At 34.4% G+C, this 18,962-nt stretch overlaps 1 protein-coding gene and 1 long non-coding RNA gene across 2 annotated transcripts in view; both read right to left on the reverse strand.

The window, feature by feature from the left end:
• The window catches only part of LOC136031911 (uncharacterized), a 246,470-nt gene that overhangs the window by 192,739 nt on the left and 34,769 nt on the right, over positions 1-18,962 (reverse strand). The window lies entirely within an intron of this gene.
• The window catches only part of LOC136031908 (zygote arrest protein 1.S-like), a 78,497-nt gene that overhangs the window by 29,145 nt on the left and 30,390 nt on the right, over positions 1-18,962 (reverse strand). Inside the window, exon 3 of the mRNA XM_065711903.1 lies at positions 6,630-6,728. Coding sequence (XP_065567975.1) covers positions 6,630-6,728 — 99 coding nt within the window. The remainder of the gene's footprint in view (positions 1-6,629; positions 6,729-18,962) is intronic.

Consider the following 18,962-nt stretch of genomic DNA (forward strand, 5'->3'; position numbering starts at 1 on the left):
TTTTCCAAAATAAGGCAAATTTTCTCAGGCTGTTAACTTTTGATGACAAAGACCAAATTAATTGAAACTTATATATTTAGAATCAGCGTGAAAATTCGATTCTTTTGACGTGTCCTTTAGTATCAAAATTCCGTTATTTAGAGTTCCGTTTACTATTGAGCCGGGTCGCTCCTTACTACAGATCGTTACCACGAACTGTTTGATAAAATTTTAACATTTAAGATTCATTTTGTTTTTAGTAAATTCTAAGTTTTAACCTGGCCTTCAGGAGTCAGCCCTTCTCATCTTAGTTTCTGCTTGCTTTTAGTCTGATTCGGTTATTTATTGTAATTTCTGCTGTTATGGTTTTATTCTATTTAATCCATTGCTGCAACAAGTAATGCAAATTTTTACTTAAGTATCAAGTATTAAGTACTGGTTTTTTTTACTTAAATATCAAGTAATAAGTACTTCCCAAATTCTTACTTAAGTATCAAATATCAAGTACTTGCCAAAATTGTACTTATATATTACTTCAAGTAATACCTCAAGTATTTAGCCTATGTATATATATAAATGTAATATATATATATATATATATATATATATATATATATATATATATATATATATATATATATATATATATATATATATATATATACATATATATACATATATATATATATATATATATATATATACATATATATATATGTATATATATATATATAAGTTATATCAGACAGATCAAATGACAGGATTAACACAGTGCAGGTAGAGTTGAATGTCTGGTGATTAGTGTTCAGTCAAATCTGGCACGTTTGAAAAAATACATGGTTACTCTGAAACATGTGGGAATGATAAAAAAAAAATATTGAAAATATTTGGTTTCCCTTGTTGGCTGGTAGACACCCAACGAAGTCCAAAAAATAATCTCAACCAATTCTCAACACATTGGCTTGAAAGAAAAAGACTATCAAAACAATTAAGTGTAGTCAAAAAACTACTGATTGGATCAGGTAGATCACATGACAGGATTAATACATTGCACATAGAGTTGAACTTCTGACGATTAGTATTCAGTCAAATCTGGCAAGTTTGAAAAAATACAGGGTTATTCTGAAACATTTCGGAATGGTGGAAAAAATATTGAAAATAGAAAAATAAACTTTGGATTGGCTTTAAAACAGATAAAAGGTAATAAAGTAGTTCATTCTCTGATTGAATAAGTAAAAACCTTAGCAACGACAAAAAAACTCAAATTTAAAAGTAAGGAGCCAAGTGAGTCAGTTGCAGACTTTTTTAATAAGAGAAATCAAAGCTTAATAAAAAAGATCAGCAAAAATCTACACTTTTGGCAGCTAGCTGAAGGTCGCTGGCTTTCAACGTGCTGAAAGAAAAGAAGAGTATGAAAATGAAGTCTTGATTCACACTTTGATGACATCTCGCCATCGGCACCTTTACAAGGAGACTGCCTCAAGTCTTCAAGTTAAATTTTGGACACGCTATGAAAATGTATGGCATCTATATCCATTGGCTGGTTTTCACTCAAGCAAGCCGCATGCTGTGTAGTCAATTCAGATGGTCGGTAAAACTCCCTACAAACATGTATTACAAAATCACGGGCCTGCAGCAAGCCCGCTGATTCAGACGCATTCCATACGGCTGGTCAAACAGCAGAATGAATGAATGAATGAACTTTATTATCCGTAAAAGTATAAAAAAAACACAAGGTACGGAGTATTATAAATAAAAAAACAAAACAAAAACGATAAACAGTAAGAAAAAATTCAAACTGACAAAAGACAACATGGACTAATTAACCAGTATCAATATGGAAAAAAAGGCTGCAGAGGGTGGTAATTGTGAATAAAGTAGATAGTCTTTTTACATAAATTATCGCTGGAACACCGAATCCAAGAAGGCATATCTATTAAACCAAATCGAGCAATTATTTTTCTGTTTTGGTGCCATCTAGGAAGCCGGAGGAGTAATTTGCAATATATGAAATAAGCCGCACGTATAGTATGGCGATGTTTTTTACGAAATAGATGAGCCATGTCTGATAAAACAAAAGAACAGGGGCGCAATAAGCGTTATAAATCATGCACAAACCGGTGCGGTTGTAACGGCTTTTGTTTGGGGATATTTTCCGTAAACGACGCGTAGGTTTTTCACGACTTGATTCACTAGGGATGAAAAGGTAGTGGAAAATGTTGGACCGAAACACAGACCAAACCAACTAACTAAAGAAGAACATGGCAGAATTGCAGTCCCAGCAACGAATGGAGCGACCGCATAAGGGCTATTAAAACAAATAAACTCGCATTTAGACGCATTAACTGACAGTCCAATCTTAGATAGTTCATTGGTTAATATAGTAAAACGGGAAAGCAATCCAAGGCGAGTCCAGCTAACAAGAAGAGCGTCGTCTGCATATGCAACAGAAGACAAACCAATATTACCGTAAGAAACAGAACTTTTAAAGGGACGCTGGCACGATGCAAACACACATTTGAATATACTAGAAGACAATAAGGCAGAAGTTGCAACCTATCTATTTCTAGCAGCAGTTTTCCCACCATGAAGTGGCAAAAACTATGAGACTAAGTCGAAAATCTTCTGAGAAAAAAGGAATAAAATAAGAGCTAAGAGCTCATACGGCACTTGCGACGAGGTTGGAAGAGCCAAGACCTCATATGGCATGAGCTCTAGCAAAATTATAAGATTCAATAGATTAATTTAAAAGAAAAATCAGAGGCTTTGAAAATAAGAGCTCTGAGACACAAGGTCCTTTTAAATATCAAAATTCATTAAGATCCGATCACCCAATCGTAAGTTAAAAATACCTCATTTTTCTAATTTTTCCTCTCCCTTCAGCCGCCCCCCAGATGGTTGAATCGTGGAAATCAACTTTATCAAGTCAATTCGTGCAGGTCCCTGACACGCCTACCAATTTTCATTGTCCTAGCACGTCCAGAAGTAGCAAACTCGCCAAAGCACTGGACCCCCCTAACTACCCCAAAAAGAGTGGATTCAGTCCGGTTTCGTCAATCACGTATCTACGACATTTGCTTATTCTACCCACCAAGTTTCATCCCGATCTCGCCACTCTAAGTGTTTCCCACGATTTCCGGTTTCCCCCTCCAACTCTCCGTCAATGTCACCAGAACTGGTCGGGCTTTAAAATAAGAGATCTGAGACATTAGTTCCTTTTTAATTTCAAATTCAAAAATGCCTCACGAACGGTCACCCGCTCTTAAATTAAAAATACCTCAATTCTTGTGATTTTTCCGGATTAACACCCCCTCCAACTCACCCAAAGAGAGCGAATCCATTTCGGTTCTGTCAATTACGTATCTAGGATTTGTCCTTATTTGTTCCACCAAGTTTCATCCTGATCACTCCACTCTAAGCGTTTTCCAAGATTTACGCCCCCCCCCCAAATCCCCCCAATGACACTGGATCCGGTCGAGAATTAAAATATGAGATCTGAGTTACAAGTTCCATCTAAATATGAAATTTCATCCGATGAAATTCAAGATCTGATCACTCCTTCGCAAGTTAAAAATACCTCATTTTTTTCTAATTTTTCAGAATTAACCCTCCCCCTAACTCCCCAAAAGAGAGTGAATTTGTTCTGTTTATGTCAATCACGTATCTAGGACTTGTGCTTATTTTTCCCACTACGTTTCATCTCGATCCCTCCACTCTAAGAATTTCCGAAGATTTTAGGTTTCCCCCTCCACTGTCACCTGATCCGGTAGGAATTTAAAAAAAGAGCTCTGAGACATGATATCCTTCTAAATATTAAATTTCATTAAGATCCGATCTAATTTTTGTCCTCCCACTCCCTCCGGATGGTTGAATCGGGGAAACAACTATTTCAAATTTAATCTGGTCTCGTCTCTGATAAAACTGCCAAATTTCATCGTCCTAGCTTGTCTGGAAGTGCCTAAACTAGCAAGACCAGGACTGACAGACCGACAGAATTTGCGATCACTGTATGTCACTTGGTAAATACCCAGTGCCATACAAAGTTTTCTCTGGGGATGGAATATTTGGTTTAAGGTTGGCTTCAGTATGACTTATTTTGGAAAAGGGTTATTTCCAGGCATTGGGAAAGCCGTGGGTGGAAGTAATTACAGGCCCTACTAAACTGAAGGATAACTCGACTTTCTTAAAACTTGAAACCTCCTATCCCTCACCCTATTTTAGATAGGGCTTGTAATATCAGAGCTCGATTTGAGTCCTGATCCTAGTCATCTTTGGTCTGGCTTTCGTTTGGATTTATCGCTCTATTTGCAAGTTATACTAACTTAAACCAAAAACTTGACTTTTTCAGCACTTGAAACCCACTCCCCCTCGTTCTATTTGAGCTAGAGTTTTCATCTCAAAACTTGATGCCTGTGACGGTCTTAGGCACCTTTGGTTCAATCTTCACTGAGATCCATCAATTTCTCGCAAGTTACACTGAATTAAATGAAAAACTCGCTTATTTTAGTACTTAAAGCCCGCTCCCCCTAATTAAGCTAGGGTCTTCATCTCTTAACATTAAGTGTCTTATGGTTTTGGCATCTTTGGTTTGACTTTCATTGAGATCCATTAGTTCATTTGCAAGTTAAACTGAGTCAAACAAAAAGCTCGACTTTTTTAGCACTTAAAGCCCCCCCCCTCTTTACCCTAATTAAGCTTGGGTCTATATCCCAGAACTCAATGCATATCATTCTCTTAGGAATCTTTATTCAATTTTCATCGAAATTCATCTCTCCATTTGCAAGTTACAGTGAATTAAATGAAAAACTCGAATTTTTTTTAACACTTAAAGCCCCATCGCCCTAATTAAGCTCAATTTTAATACAAACCTGACTGGCGGTTCTCCCGCTATACTCGATTGCACAGACGGGTGGACAGACAGACAGATCTCAAAAACCTATCTTGATGGATATTTTCCACTATTCAAATAGGTGATGATGCCTGGATGATGATATGATATTGTTTTCCTTTTTTGGATCCAATCAGTCAATATGGCTATCTAAGACGTTGCAAAATCCGTCCGTCCGTCTGTGTGTCTGTCCGTCCGTCTGTGTAATCACGTATAGGGGGAGAACCGCTGGTTGGATTTGGATGAAAGTGTTGATGGCCAGATTTGGTGCCAAGGATCATGAGACACATCAAGTTGAAAGTTTAAGACCCTAGGTCAAATAAAACAGGGGGGCGAGGGCTTTACCTGCTAATAACAGTATTTCGTTTAATTCAGAGTAACTTGCGACTAAAGTGATCTGAATGAAAATTGAACCAAAGAGGACTAAGACCATGACATATTTCAAGTTTTGAGATAAAGACCGTAGCTCAAATTTAACAAGGGGGAGTTGGTTTGAATTCCTGAAAAATTTAAGTTTTCTGTTTAATTTAGTATAACTGGCAAATGGAGTAACGGGTCCGAATGAAAACTAGACTAAAGATACCTAAGATCAGGGTTCATATCAAGTTTTGGTATCACAGCCCCTATATCAAATAAGACGAGGGGGATAGGGTTTCAAGTCTTAAGAAAGTTGAGTTTTCCTTTAATTTGGTAGGGCCTATAACTTATGAATAGACAGACAAATCTGAAGTCAGATATGTCTGAATACCTGAATTTGCTGGAACGAATTTGACAAAATACCACTGCATTGGATCCAGCTAGAATTCCCTAGACTTGTTTATTGCAGACAACATATAGATGGGCAAAGATTCATAGCTTCAGTAGTTTTATCAATAATATGGTCCTGAAGATGATGAAATGGTAGAAATCTGGTTCAGTTGACGAGATGACAAAACTTAAGCACTAATGTCAGAAATATAAGCCCAAATGGACTACATTTAGCACAAAACAAGGAATTTTAGCTCACTGTCGACCAGTGAACCGTGAAATAATTTCAATTTTCTTTTTTAAATAACTTTTAAACAGAAATTAAACCAAGCGTTAATCATACCGTAATTTTTTTCGTAAAAACAAATACCTTATTTCATATTCTAAAATAGGGCATGGAGCTATATCTGAGTTTACTCTAAATCTAAAGCGTAATGCTTTCTTGTACACTGCCAAAGGACACACACACACAATTTTCATGTCAAAGGTAAAGTTTTTGAAAATCAAGTACATTAAAAGTATCTTAAGTAATAAGTATTTCGTAATCTTACTTAAGTATCAGGTAATAAGTACGCGGTAGAGTTTTTACTTAAGTATAAGTACAAGTAATGGAAAATATTACTTAAGTAGTACTTCAAGTAAGTGACAGCACTGGTTTAATCAGGGTGATTTTGGGCCGCGCTACGCTTGGAATATTATTAGACTTTATATTTGGTCATATTCGGTTTAATGTAGTGTTTTTCGTACCACAATGATTGAATCTCTACTCTTTGTAGGATCCTGACCTAAGAGTTCTCCAACCTTATTTTGGACATGTAAAAAATCTCTTTTCAATTAAATCGATCCTAAATAAACTTCTACTTTGTGATCCTTCAAAAGGTGAATGACCAAGGTTTACATTACAAAATATTTCCATTTTTTTTTATTTAGAATGAGTGACCTTTTTGTAGAATATTGTAAAATAAAAAGAAAGAAATTTAAAACTACTATTGGAGTCTAAAGATTTATTTCTTACCTTAGTTTCACACTCCGGTTGATTTTCGGTTAATTCACTCAATAACTTTGAACCAACATAGACAGCAGCAGCAGCTGCTCCAGCAGCTACAACAATACTCTACAAAAAACAAATATTTTATAATAAAAACCGCTGGAAATAGTTAACTATATTGCTCTGAAAATCCTCTTTAGACAATAATTGTCCGAAGAACGCAACAAGATTAAAATACAAATTAAAGTCTTCCATAATTGGTTTATTTTTTATTAGATTTTTTTGCTACAAAGGCTTGTGAAAAACAAACACTATTTTTTTGCAAACTTATCCGTTTTAAAATTATGCAGAACAAAACTCCCTGATTATCTATTTTTCCTTGAATATCGCCTGAAATCCATTTCATTTATAAAAATAGAGCGTTGGCTTATTTAAACTACGCTTATTTTTAAACTTAAAAGCTATCTCTAAAATTATGAAATTAATATTTGCTTAATTTTTGAAAATTTAGGAGAGGTTAAGACCCCACACCCTAGACATTTTGGTAATGTTTAATATAGGATACCATTTTAGAAATAAACCTTGGAAGTTAATCATAAAGTCTTCCATAATTGAGCAATATTCAAATCTGACACGTTCTGTAGTTGACATTTGTCGTCCAGCATCTGCTATCACGCAAAATATCCTAAAATCAATAAGTGCTTGTAGATTAGGGTAACCATGGAAATTAGTGCCATTTCTTGGAATATGGTTATTTATGCTTTTAACAAGCACCATAAAATCAAAGAATTCTTGAGGAATTATGATGTGATTGCAGGCACATTTTATGATCGAATGGCATAAGAAACTCCAGGAGTTACCTGACTCCCACATGCTATTTACTTGTGCAAACCAAAAGTCTTCTAAGCCACAGTGGACCTCTGGTGGCATTAATAGCCTAGTTTACAAGCAAATTTCCTGTGTACTACTGGAGACTTCAGCAATCTACGAGAATTCCAAACCAGACTCTTATTAATATTTACCTTCCGAAAATCACAAATCTAAAGAATCTGACGAAGGCTTTGCTCTCACGGCTAAACGTCTCAAAGAATTTATTACCACAATACTATGTTCTAAGAGCTTCTGGCTGGTTATTTTAATTATGATATATACAACCTGGCATCAACTTGCTCAGATCTGATCCTACCGCTTAGTGGTGATTAAGAAATTCAATAGAAAAATAGTGACACAATTAATCTCCACCATTCTGGGACCACTAAGAGCATCCAGAATGTTATACTTCTGATTAATTTCTGACAACAGTCGAAAACAAAATATTTGCTGCAGCTTTGACAGCCAAGGCTCGTGAGTTATATATCAAAAAGAGTTGGAGAAGGATATATCATCTATCAAAATACTCTATCATCTCGAAAAGATGTATAATCCATAAATCTAAGATCCCTTTGATCATATTAAGAAAATCCACTGATCTTTTTTCTTGATGATGCTCTTCGGCTTAAGAGCATCTATTCTGCTCTTATTTTTCAAGCCATTAAATGAGGTATCAGAGCACCTGTGCTGATAGGTATGGAGTGAGAGTCCAAGGTTAGCCAAAAACTTCCAAGCTGAAAATCACATATGAGAAATCCAAGCTCTGGTCCTAAGTTGAGACTGATTATGACAGACCACAAACAGGCTAGGTTACCTTGGTCTGGAATACTAAAAACAATAACTCTGTTGGAAGCATAGGCGCAACATTATAACATAATTTTCTGAACGATTTAACCCAAGTCCTAGTGCCCTGTGTAAAAACGGCAATTGACATAATATTTAATGCTACATTGGATTCTGTCTATAGTGAGAAATCTCAAAGTACACCAATAACAACAAGAGTTTTCACCTCCCTCTTCCAGTTTTAGTGCAAAACATGATGAAAAACTTAGCAGTAATCTTTAACACCATACAAATATTGATTTTGTTGTGACGAAAATCATGGTCATTTCTGCGATAATGCAGATGAAAAGAGAAGTAAGCCTAGACCTACGTTGCTCGGGCAACGTGAAGTGTTGCGGCAACCTTTTTCCGGCTTCGCCAACTAAGTGTTGCGAGAGCAACACTTTGGTTTTTGTTTCTTCGCTATCGCTCAGTAATCACATAACCAAAGGCTATTCCTCAGCGTTAAAAAAACAATAACAAAATAGTATCGAAAGAAGGGACTAAATTGACTTTGCAGCCAGTTGAACTTTATCCTTTTCAATCGTAGACATCGTGAAGGATGGAAACTTGGAACAATATCTTATGTAATCTAGTTGTTATTATAAAGCTATCCCTAACTTTTCAGGATCAAAATACCATAGATGACATTCTATTAATTATTAGGAAACTATATCATTATTCTACATTCTCGTTTGTACTTATTTCTTCACTATCGGTTAAATGATGAAAATGTCAGCCTATCGAAGTTTTTAAAACGGTACATTCAAACAAGAACGCAATCAGTTATCACATGACTAAGGCTATTCCTCAGCGTTGAAAAAACAACAACTACAAAATAATATCAAAAGAAGGGACTAAATTGACTTTGCATCCAGTTGAACTTTATCCTTTTCGATCGTAGACATCGTGACGGATGAAAACTTGGAACAATATCTTATATAATCTAGTTGGTATTATAAAGCTACCCGTAACTTTTCAGCATTAAAATACCATAGGTGACACTAATTATTACAAAACTACCTCATTGTTTTACGTTATCTTTGTACCCGTTGCATAAACACTTAATTCTATCAGATTCAAAGAGATCGAATACAATTTGCACCAATTTGCACAAATTTCTAGCCCAAAGTGAACAGATTCTTACTTGCAAGTCCCTCTCCCGTGAAAGACATCAAGTTCACCGGAAACGAATAAATGGGCACACCAACTAGCAAAAGTTACATGCCCCTCATCCCTGAAGATGATTTTAGCCCAACAGCCGATTATTACTTACAAGTCCCATAAATGTCTTACCACTGGAACCAGATTGGTTTTACCATCAAATACACTGGAAACAAATAATAGATACCAACTAGCAAAAGTTCCTAACCCCTCATTGCCGAAGGGGATTGTTACCTAACAGCTGACTGTTGCTTACAAGTCCTCTATATGTCTCACAATTTGTATTGGCCTAGATTTCGTTTCAGTGTGCACCTTACTACTGAAGTTGTCAACCCCTAGAAACTCTCAAACTGGTTTACCTCATGAAGGAATTTTTGTACCAAAAAATGGATTTCATTTACTTTGATCAGCTCATCAAGAGCTATCAATTACCGTCGAAAAAGTTATATGTGTCTTAGTTCAAAAGTTGATTTTTTTGCCGTAGGCCAACTTTCTAACGTCACCACTTACAAAGAAGCAAAAGATAAGCTCTAATTTCTTTAGCAATGAGATAACTTTTAAAGTTTATGAGGCACATCTGATACCATTTCTCTACCGCAATCCCAAGTCCGAAAAACCGAATGATAAACTCAGCTGAAATCACGACAGAAATGGGTAGAAACAATAGATGGTAGTACTTATGGACCCGTGGGAAAATGCCACATTTTTGCTTCTGCAAATTGTTCTATTTATCACTCAAAGAAGATATATTGACTGTGGGGCCGGGTAACTGCCGCATATATTTAACACTTATAGATTTTAGTCCATCTTCAATTTGAAAGTAGTGCCTGCCTGCTTGCCTGCTAGAACGGAGCTTTCCAGTCGAAAGCAGAAACATGGTTTGATGAAACGAAAGCTTGGCTGCACAACTTCAGATACTCTTCTCTGACATAGGCTATGTAACTCCACTTCACTTCGAACACCATAGGCTCTGGCTCGTAGACAAGCAAAAAGCATCCTTTTTGGCCCCAGACAAGAGTTCTGCGGAGCTTTCCAAAATGTAATGTCATATTCAATCTGGCTTGAGGTCCACACTTTCCGTAAAAACCGCACAGTTAGACCCTTACCAGTTTCGAGGAATAAGCTAAGATCGGCGGCATAGAAAAAAGAAAAGGGACAAAACCAGTTTTCTATCGCAACACGATAAGGCTATTTGTGGTATTTGCACGACTACTCTTCACCTTTGTGGTAACATTTCAAAAGAACACCTCAGCCTATTGTCAATTGAAATGACCTATTATCTATTGAAATAGAGCCAAGATTTTTGTGAAGGAAAAGGGATCCCCGTTTTAAAGTGAAGTAAACCTCCCCGCCTTTGCAGTTCTTACATACCCATTTTGTGTGAGGAATGTTTTTGTATGGCTTTTAAATTGCCAACTAGTAATGAAAATTCGGTAGAAATGTTACGTTGCTTCGGCGGAGTTGAGTTTTCAGAAGGAATTAGGGTGTGGTCATATCCTATTAGTGTTTTGCGCTATACTTTTGGATGACGATGCAGCAATGAATCTTTAGTTCTTGGCAGTCATGATATGCATTCGACTCACTGGAAGATAAATATATCCTGTATTTCAAAACAGTTCCTGGTAATAAACTCTAACAAAGGAGCGACTCGACTCGATAGAAATCAAAACTCTTAATAGAAATTTGACAATAACTAATGCTTCAAAAGAATTTGTATTTCAATATGCTTTCAAGTATATAAAATTCATAAAGTTAATGTTACTTGTCAAAATCTAGGAGCCTGGATTCTTAAGAAAGAAGATAAACATCCCCAAATGTCAGGCAATCTTAATAAAAATTAAACCATCAGCTAGCACTGCTATAGAGGTTTTAAGCACCTATCAACGAAAATATGGAATTTAGTATTTTTTTTTTTTTTTGCGAGAGGAGAGACTATGGACACGTGCTCATTTGTTTGTTTCTGTTTTACTTTTGTCAGAGGTTATCTTATCGAGGCAATGGTCCTATAAGATAGGAAGAAGGTTCATTTGAAAAAAAAATAAAAGTTCTAAAGGGCTTTTCTAATGGTCAAAAGTGATTTAAATATCGACAAAGACGCCACAGCCTTTTCCATCATAAACAACAACAACGAAAAATAGAACAATTAGGAAAATTGGAAGGCAGACTTCAAATAATATTTTGTCCCTATATCCAAGGGCCGTCCTCAGCAAAATCAATGAAAAAAAAACACATTAAAATGAGATACTCAAAACTAAAATCTTCTTAAGTTAAAAAAAACTTTTTAAAAGCAGCACTATTACCATTATTTCAGGAAAGTTCAACCAGAAATGACGCATCACATAAGGTGAAAAAAGGCAATTCATTAGAGTGAAATAAATGTAGTTAAAAACACGCTTTCGATGTTAATCATGCCTTTTTAGTAGCTAGCCTCAAAAGTAAAAGGTTCGGTGGTATTTTTTACTGGTTTTGTAATTTTTTTTAATCCTTTTTTATTTAATTAGTGTATAACGCATTTCGTGAGCACTCCCCCAAACCACTATTTAAAGAAATGTTATTATTTAGTTTGAGTCTAATTTTTATTGCTTCTCGAACAACATTTTTCATGCCTAAATCATTGGTAATAAAGGAAGTTTCTTCAAATATTATTTTATGGCTGGGGTCTCAAAAATATGGCTGCTTAAAGCAGAATCAATAGAAATATTAGCACTATTAGAATTTAAAGATTTAGTTATGTTGTCTGTGTGCTGTTTTAGGCATTTTTCTATATTCCGATGGGCTCTATCAACATCGTAGTTGAGACAGTTAAATGATATTTGATAAGCCCTCTTTGGCAAGAAACTGGGGTTTTATTTTTAGTAAGTTAATGATTTCAAAATCATTAGTAAATACTACATACAATTTATTTTGTGTGCAAACCTTTTTTAAATTTGTAGTGACTTGGGTGAAGATGGTGAAGATGGATTATATTTTAGGGCTTGTCAGAAGCCACATATTGTAAAATCAATTGATTTTACTGGAGTGTCTTTCCAGTCTACGGCTAATTGTATTATAAATTAAGACTCTAGGATAATGGTTTCCAAAGAGCATGTCTCTGATAAAGTTTAGTTCATCTGTGATATGAGATTCGGAGTAAAGTTTAGAGCAAGATCGACAAGAGAGTTTACAACAGCTATTTTAACTTTTGGGAGGTTATTTGATTTAGAATGAAGATACAAGCCGTTTTGTGTGGATTTTCTGAAGCTAGTAAAATCCAGTTTGTCAAAGCTACACATACTTAATACATCTGGAAACGGTAATCTATTTGCATTTTCAATTTCTAAGGCAAATTGTAAGTTTTGGCAATGTGCATTAAGGTTATCTAAAAGGTACTAAGTTCGTCTTCCCCATAATTCCATAGTGATATTCCGTCATCCGTGTAACATCCCAAAAGATATGGTTCAAAGTTAATGAGTTTAAAGTCTAATTAATGAGGTTTTCTACGTAAATATTCGCTAGTACCCCGGACAGAGTTGCCCCATTGGTAGACCCTTTATTTGGTGATAAATATAATTAAGCAACTGAAAATATATATTGAATACTTATTACGAAATTTAACTTAGGACATTAAAACTTCGCAATCTATTCCTGTTGTTGATTCTTCGATTAAATGATAATTTTCATGCATTTCATTTTTCAATAATTGCTACAATATTGCATCATCAACATTTGTAAGCTACTCATTATTATTTTTTTCTGAATTACTTACATTTTAAGTTTTTCCACTAAATCGACCGAATTGCTTACGTACTGTTTCTGGGAATAAAGTAAGGGTTTGACAGCTGTACATAGCCATTTTTCAGCATTGAAAGCAAGGGCTTTCGTGCATGCTACGATGGGCCTTAAGGGACCTTGCTTATGTAACTTTGGTAAACCGTAAAATTTTGGACAAAAGCTGATACAAGGAAAAAATTTATTTTATAATTGTGGGGTGATTGTACCGTTTTGTTTTAGATTCTTTGATTCGGTTATAATTTTATTAGCAAACTGATCAGTATGATTGTGAGTCATAGTTGTATGGGTATAGTTGTCTTTTAAGTGTAAATAAAATTTTGTTGTCTTAATGTGTTGTATCCATGACAACAAGTGAGTTACTTATGTCTGCCTTAGTTAAACAGTTCGTAGTAAAGAACTGTAGTAAGAAGCGACCCAGGTCAATAGTAACCGAAACTCTAAGAAATGGAGTTTTGATACCAATAGATACACCAAAAAGAATTGCATTTTAATACTGATTTTAAATACATAGGTTTCATCAAGTTTAGTCTTATCCATCAAAAGTTACGAGCCCAAGAAAATTTGTCTTATTTTAGGAAATAGGACGAAACACCCCTTAAAGATCATATAATATTAACGAAAATCCCACCATTAGATTCATCGTTTCAGAGAACCCTACAGTTGAAGTTTCAAGCTCCTAACTACAAAAATGTGGAGTTTTGTATTTTTAGCCACAACGCATCACGGATGCGTGTTTATTAATTTTTTTTCCCAGGGGTGATTGTATTGACCCAGAATGTCACGACAGAACTCGTTATAACGGAAACTAAAAGTTCTAGTACTCTTTTTAAGTAACCGAAAAAACTTTGAGGGCATCTAAGCCCCTCCCACGTTTATTTTTTCCAAAAGTCACCGGATCAAAATTCTGAGATAGCCTGTCTATTCAGCACAATTGAAAAACCTAATAACTATGTCTTCGGGGACGACTTACTCCCCCACATTCCCCGGGTGAGGGACTGCAATTTACAAACTTTGACCAGTGTTTAAATATAGTAATGGTTACTGGGAAGTGTACAGACGCTTTCAGGGGATTTTTGGTTAGGGGGAATGGTTAAGGGGAGGGGGTTTGTGGGGGAGGAGCTTTCTATGGAGGAACTTGACATGGGGGAAGGGAATTTCCATGACGGATTTCTTAACATTTTTTTTAAACAATGAAAAAACCAATATCACAAAGTTTTTTCAACTGAAAGTAAGGAGTAGCATTAAAACTTAATACGAACACAAATTATTATGCATACAAGGGGGTTCACCTCCTCCTAATACATTCGTTCTTTACGTTAAAGTAATTTTTTAATTTCAACTATTTATTATATGGCCTATGTGATTCAGGGGTCATTCTTAGGGAATTGGGACAAAGATTAAGCTTTAGTGTAAAGAGCGAGGTATTGACGAGGGGCGGACCCCCTCATATGCGTGATGTAATGAAATACAAATATAGAAGCTCATTGCGTAAGTTAATTTGTAAGTTATGTATATTTTTAATAATAAAAATGTCCGTAAAAAATTAAAGCTCGGGTCGCCTTTTTAAGTAACCAAAATTTGGAGGGTAACCAGGTTTACTCTCCCACTCCTTTTTTCCCAAAATCGTCAGATCGCAACTATGAGAAAGCCATTGAGCCAGTAAGAAATTGATATGCAAATTTTGTTTTAATTATTCATGCGCAGTGCGAAAATCAAAGCATGTATTAATTCAAAAATGTTCAGAAATTAAACAAAAAACAATTTATTTTAACGGAAAGTAAGGAGCGACATTAATACTTAAGATGAACAGAAATTACTCCATATATGAAAGGGGCCGTTCCCTGCTCAACGCCCTGCTTTTTACGCTAATTTTTTTTACTGTTTTTAAAAGTAGATTTGAGATAAAGAGTCAAACTTTAGCGTAGAGATCGGGGCGTTGAGGGGGGAACAGCCCCTTTCATATATGGCGTGATTTCTGTTCGTTTTAAGTTTTAATGTCGCTCCTTACTTTCAGTTAAAAAACTTATTTTATATGTTTAATTATTATAAGAGGCGGTTCTTTGCGAAAGTTAGAAAATTTTTTTAGGTTTTGCGAATTTTATGTTGTCAATTTAGTAGGAGACGTAATTTTTTCTTTTTGTTTTTCGGTAGTAAAGGGTGTCTTTGAGACAAGACCTGACTTCATCTGGTTTCAAAGCAGATGTATAGTATTTGTGCAAAGAGGATTCTAGGTAGGAAACTATATCTACAACAAGAACTTGTTTCGGTGCAAAAGAGAATTGTTGACCTTTTCCAAGAGTTGGGATTTTCTTAGGGTTAAGTGTTCTAGAGAAGATATTAACAATAGTGTGTCCAGGAATATATCTCGGAACATAAATACGGTTACTCACTGAAGATTGGTAACTCAGGCTTTCCAATTTCTATTAGTCTTTTTTTTTTACCTGAAAAAATCATGACTAATTAAATTCCTTTTCAATCCAACAACCTGAGAAAAATAAACCGAGGGTGGATTTCAAATAAAAATTTTTCATGATTTTTTTTTCTGAGGAGTTAACATTTGTTTTGTTTTTTGTCCTTAATAGTGTGCACTAATATTTTTAGTTGTAATGTGTGAGGGAAATGCGCTTCTTTCTGGGTATTTAAGTATAATTTTTATCATTATTCATTTCTGAAGACTAAATACCATTTCATTTCAGTAGGATTCTAAGAATTTTTTTTGATTGATATTATTACGTATTTTTCCTAAACTATAAATAAAAAATTTCATAATTCAACTACTCCCCATAAGGTAGACGTAAATGGTGACGAAGATCCCACTGTCTATCCCTCATAAACAACAAAGTACATCGTATTTTAATATGAGTTTCTATTTATAGTTTTTCATTTGTTTTGCTCAGAATAACTCTTGTATGCAGGCTCAGAATATTCATTTAAAGTTTGCATTCTACTGTCAAACACAAAAAAAATCCCTTTTGTTCTACTCGTATTTCGCTGTTTTTCAGAAGTAATGGTGTTGCAGTGTTATGCAACTTAAAAAAACGCCTTTTTTTTAGCATCAATTACGAATTGTTACAAGGGCACCGGCAGAAGACTTTTAAAGGGACAGGAGGGGCTTAACACTAGAATAGTAGTGTTGGTTTGGGGACTGGGAATATATTATTTTTAAATACATTTAAGATAATATTCTCAAATAAAAAGGTCAAATAAATTTACATGCAAAATGAAACGAAAAGTAAATTTTAAGCTATGAGGACTCCTGGCAAAAGGATCGATCCATTTAATCAACAATGTATTTAATTGTAATGCATTTAATCTTAAAAGAAAATCATGTGCACACTAAAATTACAGAAAGATCCATTGTTTCCAAGAATTAAAATAGACGCGAACTTGTCTTTGTGCAATTTCCTAAGCTTTAAAATAAGTAACACAAGGAGAAGATATACTCAAAAATCATCCTACCTGCATAGAAACCACGTTATGATTTTATAACCGCCATATAAAATGTACCTCTTTCCTAGCAGGACTTTACATCTTCAGACATTTGAAAAATTACAGAATAGCGAAAGAAAAACTAAATTTGAACTTACAATAAAGCTGTCGAATTAATCCTTTTTCTTTTCATTGTCATATTTTACCGAATAAAATGAACATCAATGAAATGTAAAAAAAAAAAATCATCACAAGAGAATTTTATCGAGTAGTTTTTGATAGCAAAATGTAATTAAAACGAAACTTGGGCCAATATTCATTGAAACTAAAAAAGGAAACCCTTATGACAATCGGTAAGCCAACAGAATTGGCTTTTTATCCTGATTCTAAATATATAAAATTCATTCAATTTTCTTACCCACCAAAAGCAACAAATCTGAGATAATTTACCAGATTTTTACAAAAATTGGGAAACAACCCCCCTCCCCCCAAAAAAAACAATCTTAGTGAAAATCTCTTATTAGATAAATCATATCAGAGAACCCTACCGTAGAGGTTTCAAGGCTCCCATTAACAAAAATGTGAAATATTGCATTTCGTTTGTCCAGAAGAAAGATCGTCGATGCATATTTTTTTTTCCTAGGGATGATCGTATCAAATTAATGGTCCTAGATAATTGGGTGCAAACTCATTTGATCATAAATTTTAAGCTCCTTTTTAAGTGACCATACAGATTATGTCAGAGGAAATTGTTGTTTTCTGCCATTTTAGGGCACTAAACTACAACTTTGCCCCAAACAGGACGAATTTGCAATCAATTTAAGATTATGAGAAGACTATTTGATTTAAAACTATCAAAAACTATCTTTTAGGCTTAATAGTGCAAAAGAAGTAGCGCCACATCGTTGTAGTACTGGATTAAACCAAGTTGATTCACATTATTTTTTAATGAAATCACGTTTGGTGATGTGTAATTGCATATCAGCTATAATGGGGGAGAGGTGAGTTGTTGTTTAGGCAGGGTAGGGGTAGATGCGTAATCTACCCCTAATGGCCGGACTGATTTACTCTTCACGAGCCTTCAGATAAATGTTGAAAGCGGTAGGAGAAGGAAGTGGGAGTTAATTAAAATATTTCTCGATTGAGCAAAAATATTACATTCACTTGTCTACCAAAACAGAGGGAGAGGGGGAAAGGCAATAAGGGCTATCATGAGCTCTACCAGGAAATTTCTTTGGGATAGCAAATACTGCTAGGACCTTTGTTTTCAGCAATTTTAAATGGTAATATTTTGTTGTTTTATTTATATGAAAATTTCCAGTGTATTTTCTAATAGATAAGGGATTTATTTACCAATCAGAAAATTATACTGTAGAGGATTTTGATAGCTTCAGCTATGTAGAAGATCAAAGGTCTCACAGAATTCTTATCCATATAAATAATAGTAACCCTTTTCATTCAAATTTTGGAGTAGAAATATTAACAAGGACTTCTTGACCAAAAATACAACTAATTACAATTTTCTTAAGCATAATAAAATTTTGTCCAAAATTTAAATTGCTATCCAACATTCCAATCCTTAAGTAGATTAACCAGAAAAACCTAAAACGTAGGGCGGTACTAATCAATTTACAATTGTTGATATATACACTTTAAAAGCATTTAACCAGGGATTTACGGGCCGGATACCCCGAATTGTATTTTGGTTAGACATTAACAAAAAAAAGCAGTTTTTCAACTGAAAGTAAGGAACACGTTTGAAATTATTAAATATATATATATACATATATATATATATATATATATATATATATATATATATATATATATATATATATATATATATATATATATATATATATATATATATATATATATATATATATATTTGTCTCCTCCTTCCTCGTTACTCTGAAGTTCAGGTTTTTGTCCAGATTCTTTAAGATCATTTACTAAAATACAAGGGCTATTAAATTGCAAAAAGAAAGTTTTTCAAAGCACTAAAATACTTTCGCTTAATAAGTATGGTATTTAAGAGGGGTAGTCCCCCTTATATACAGATCAACTTCAATTTGTTTTAAGTTTTAAACTTTCTCCTTACTTTTAGTTGAATATTTTGTTTGTTTAATTACATTTCATGAAACTGTATATCTTTATGAACACAATACTTTTGCTAACGTACAAAAAGCGGTCAATATTTCAATGATCTCTGTTTGGTTTTTGATTTGAATGTAATTTTAAATTTAGAATTTGATTTACAGCTAAGACAAACATTTTTCCAAAGGCAATGAAAAAAGTATGTCA

Source organism: Artemia franciscana, chromosome 10 (genome assembly GCF_032884065.1).
Source record: "Artemia franciscana chromosome 10, ASM3288406v1, whole genome shotgun sequence".
NCBI classification, from domain to species: domain Eukaryota; kingdom Metazoa; phylum Arthropoda; class Branchiopoda; order Anostraca; family Artemiidae; genus Artemia; species Artemia franciscana.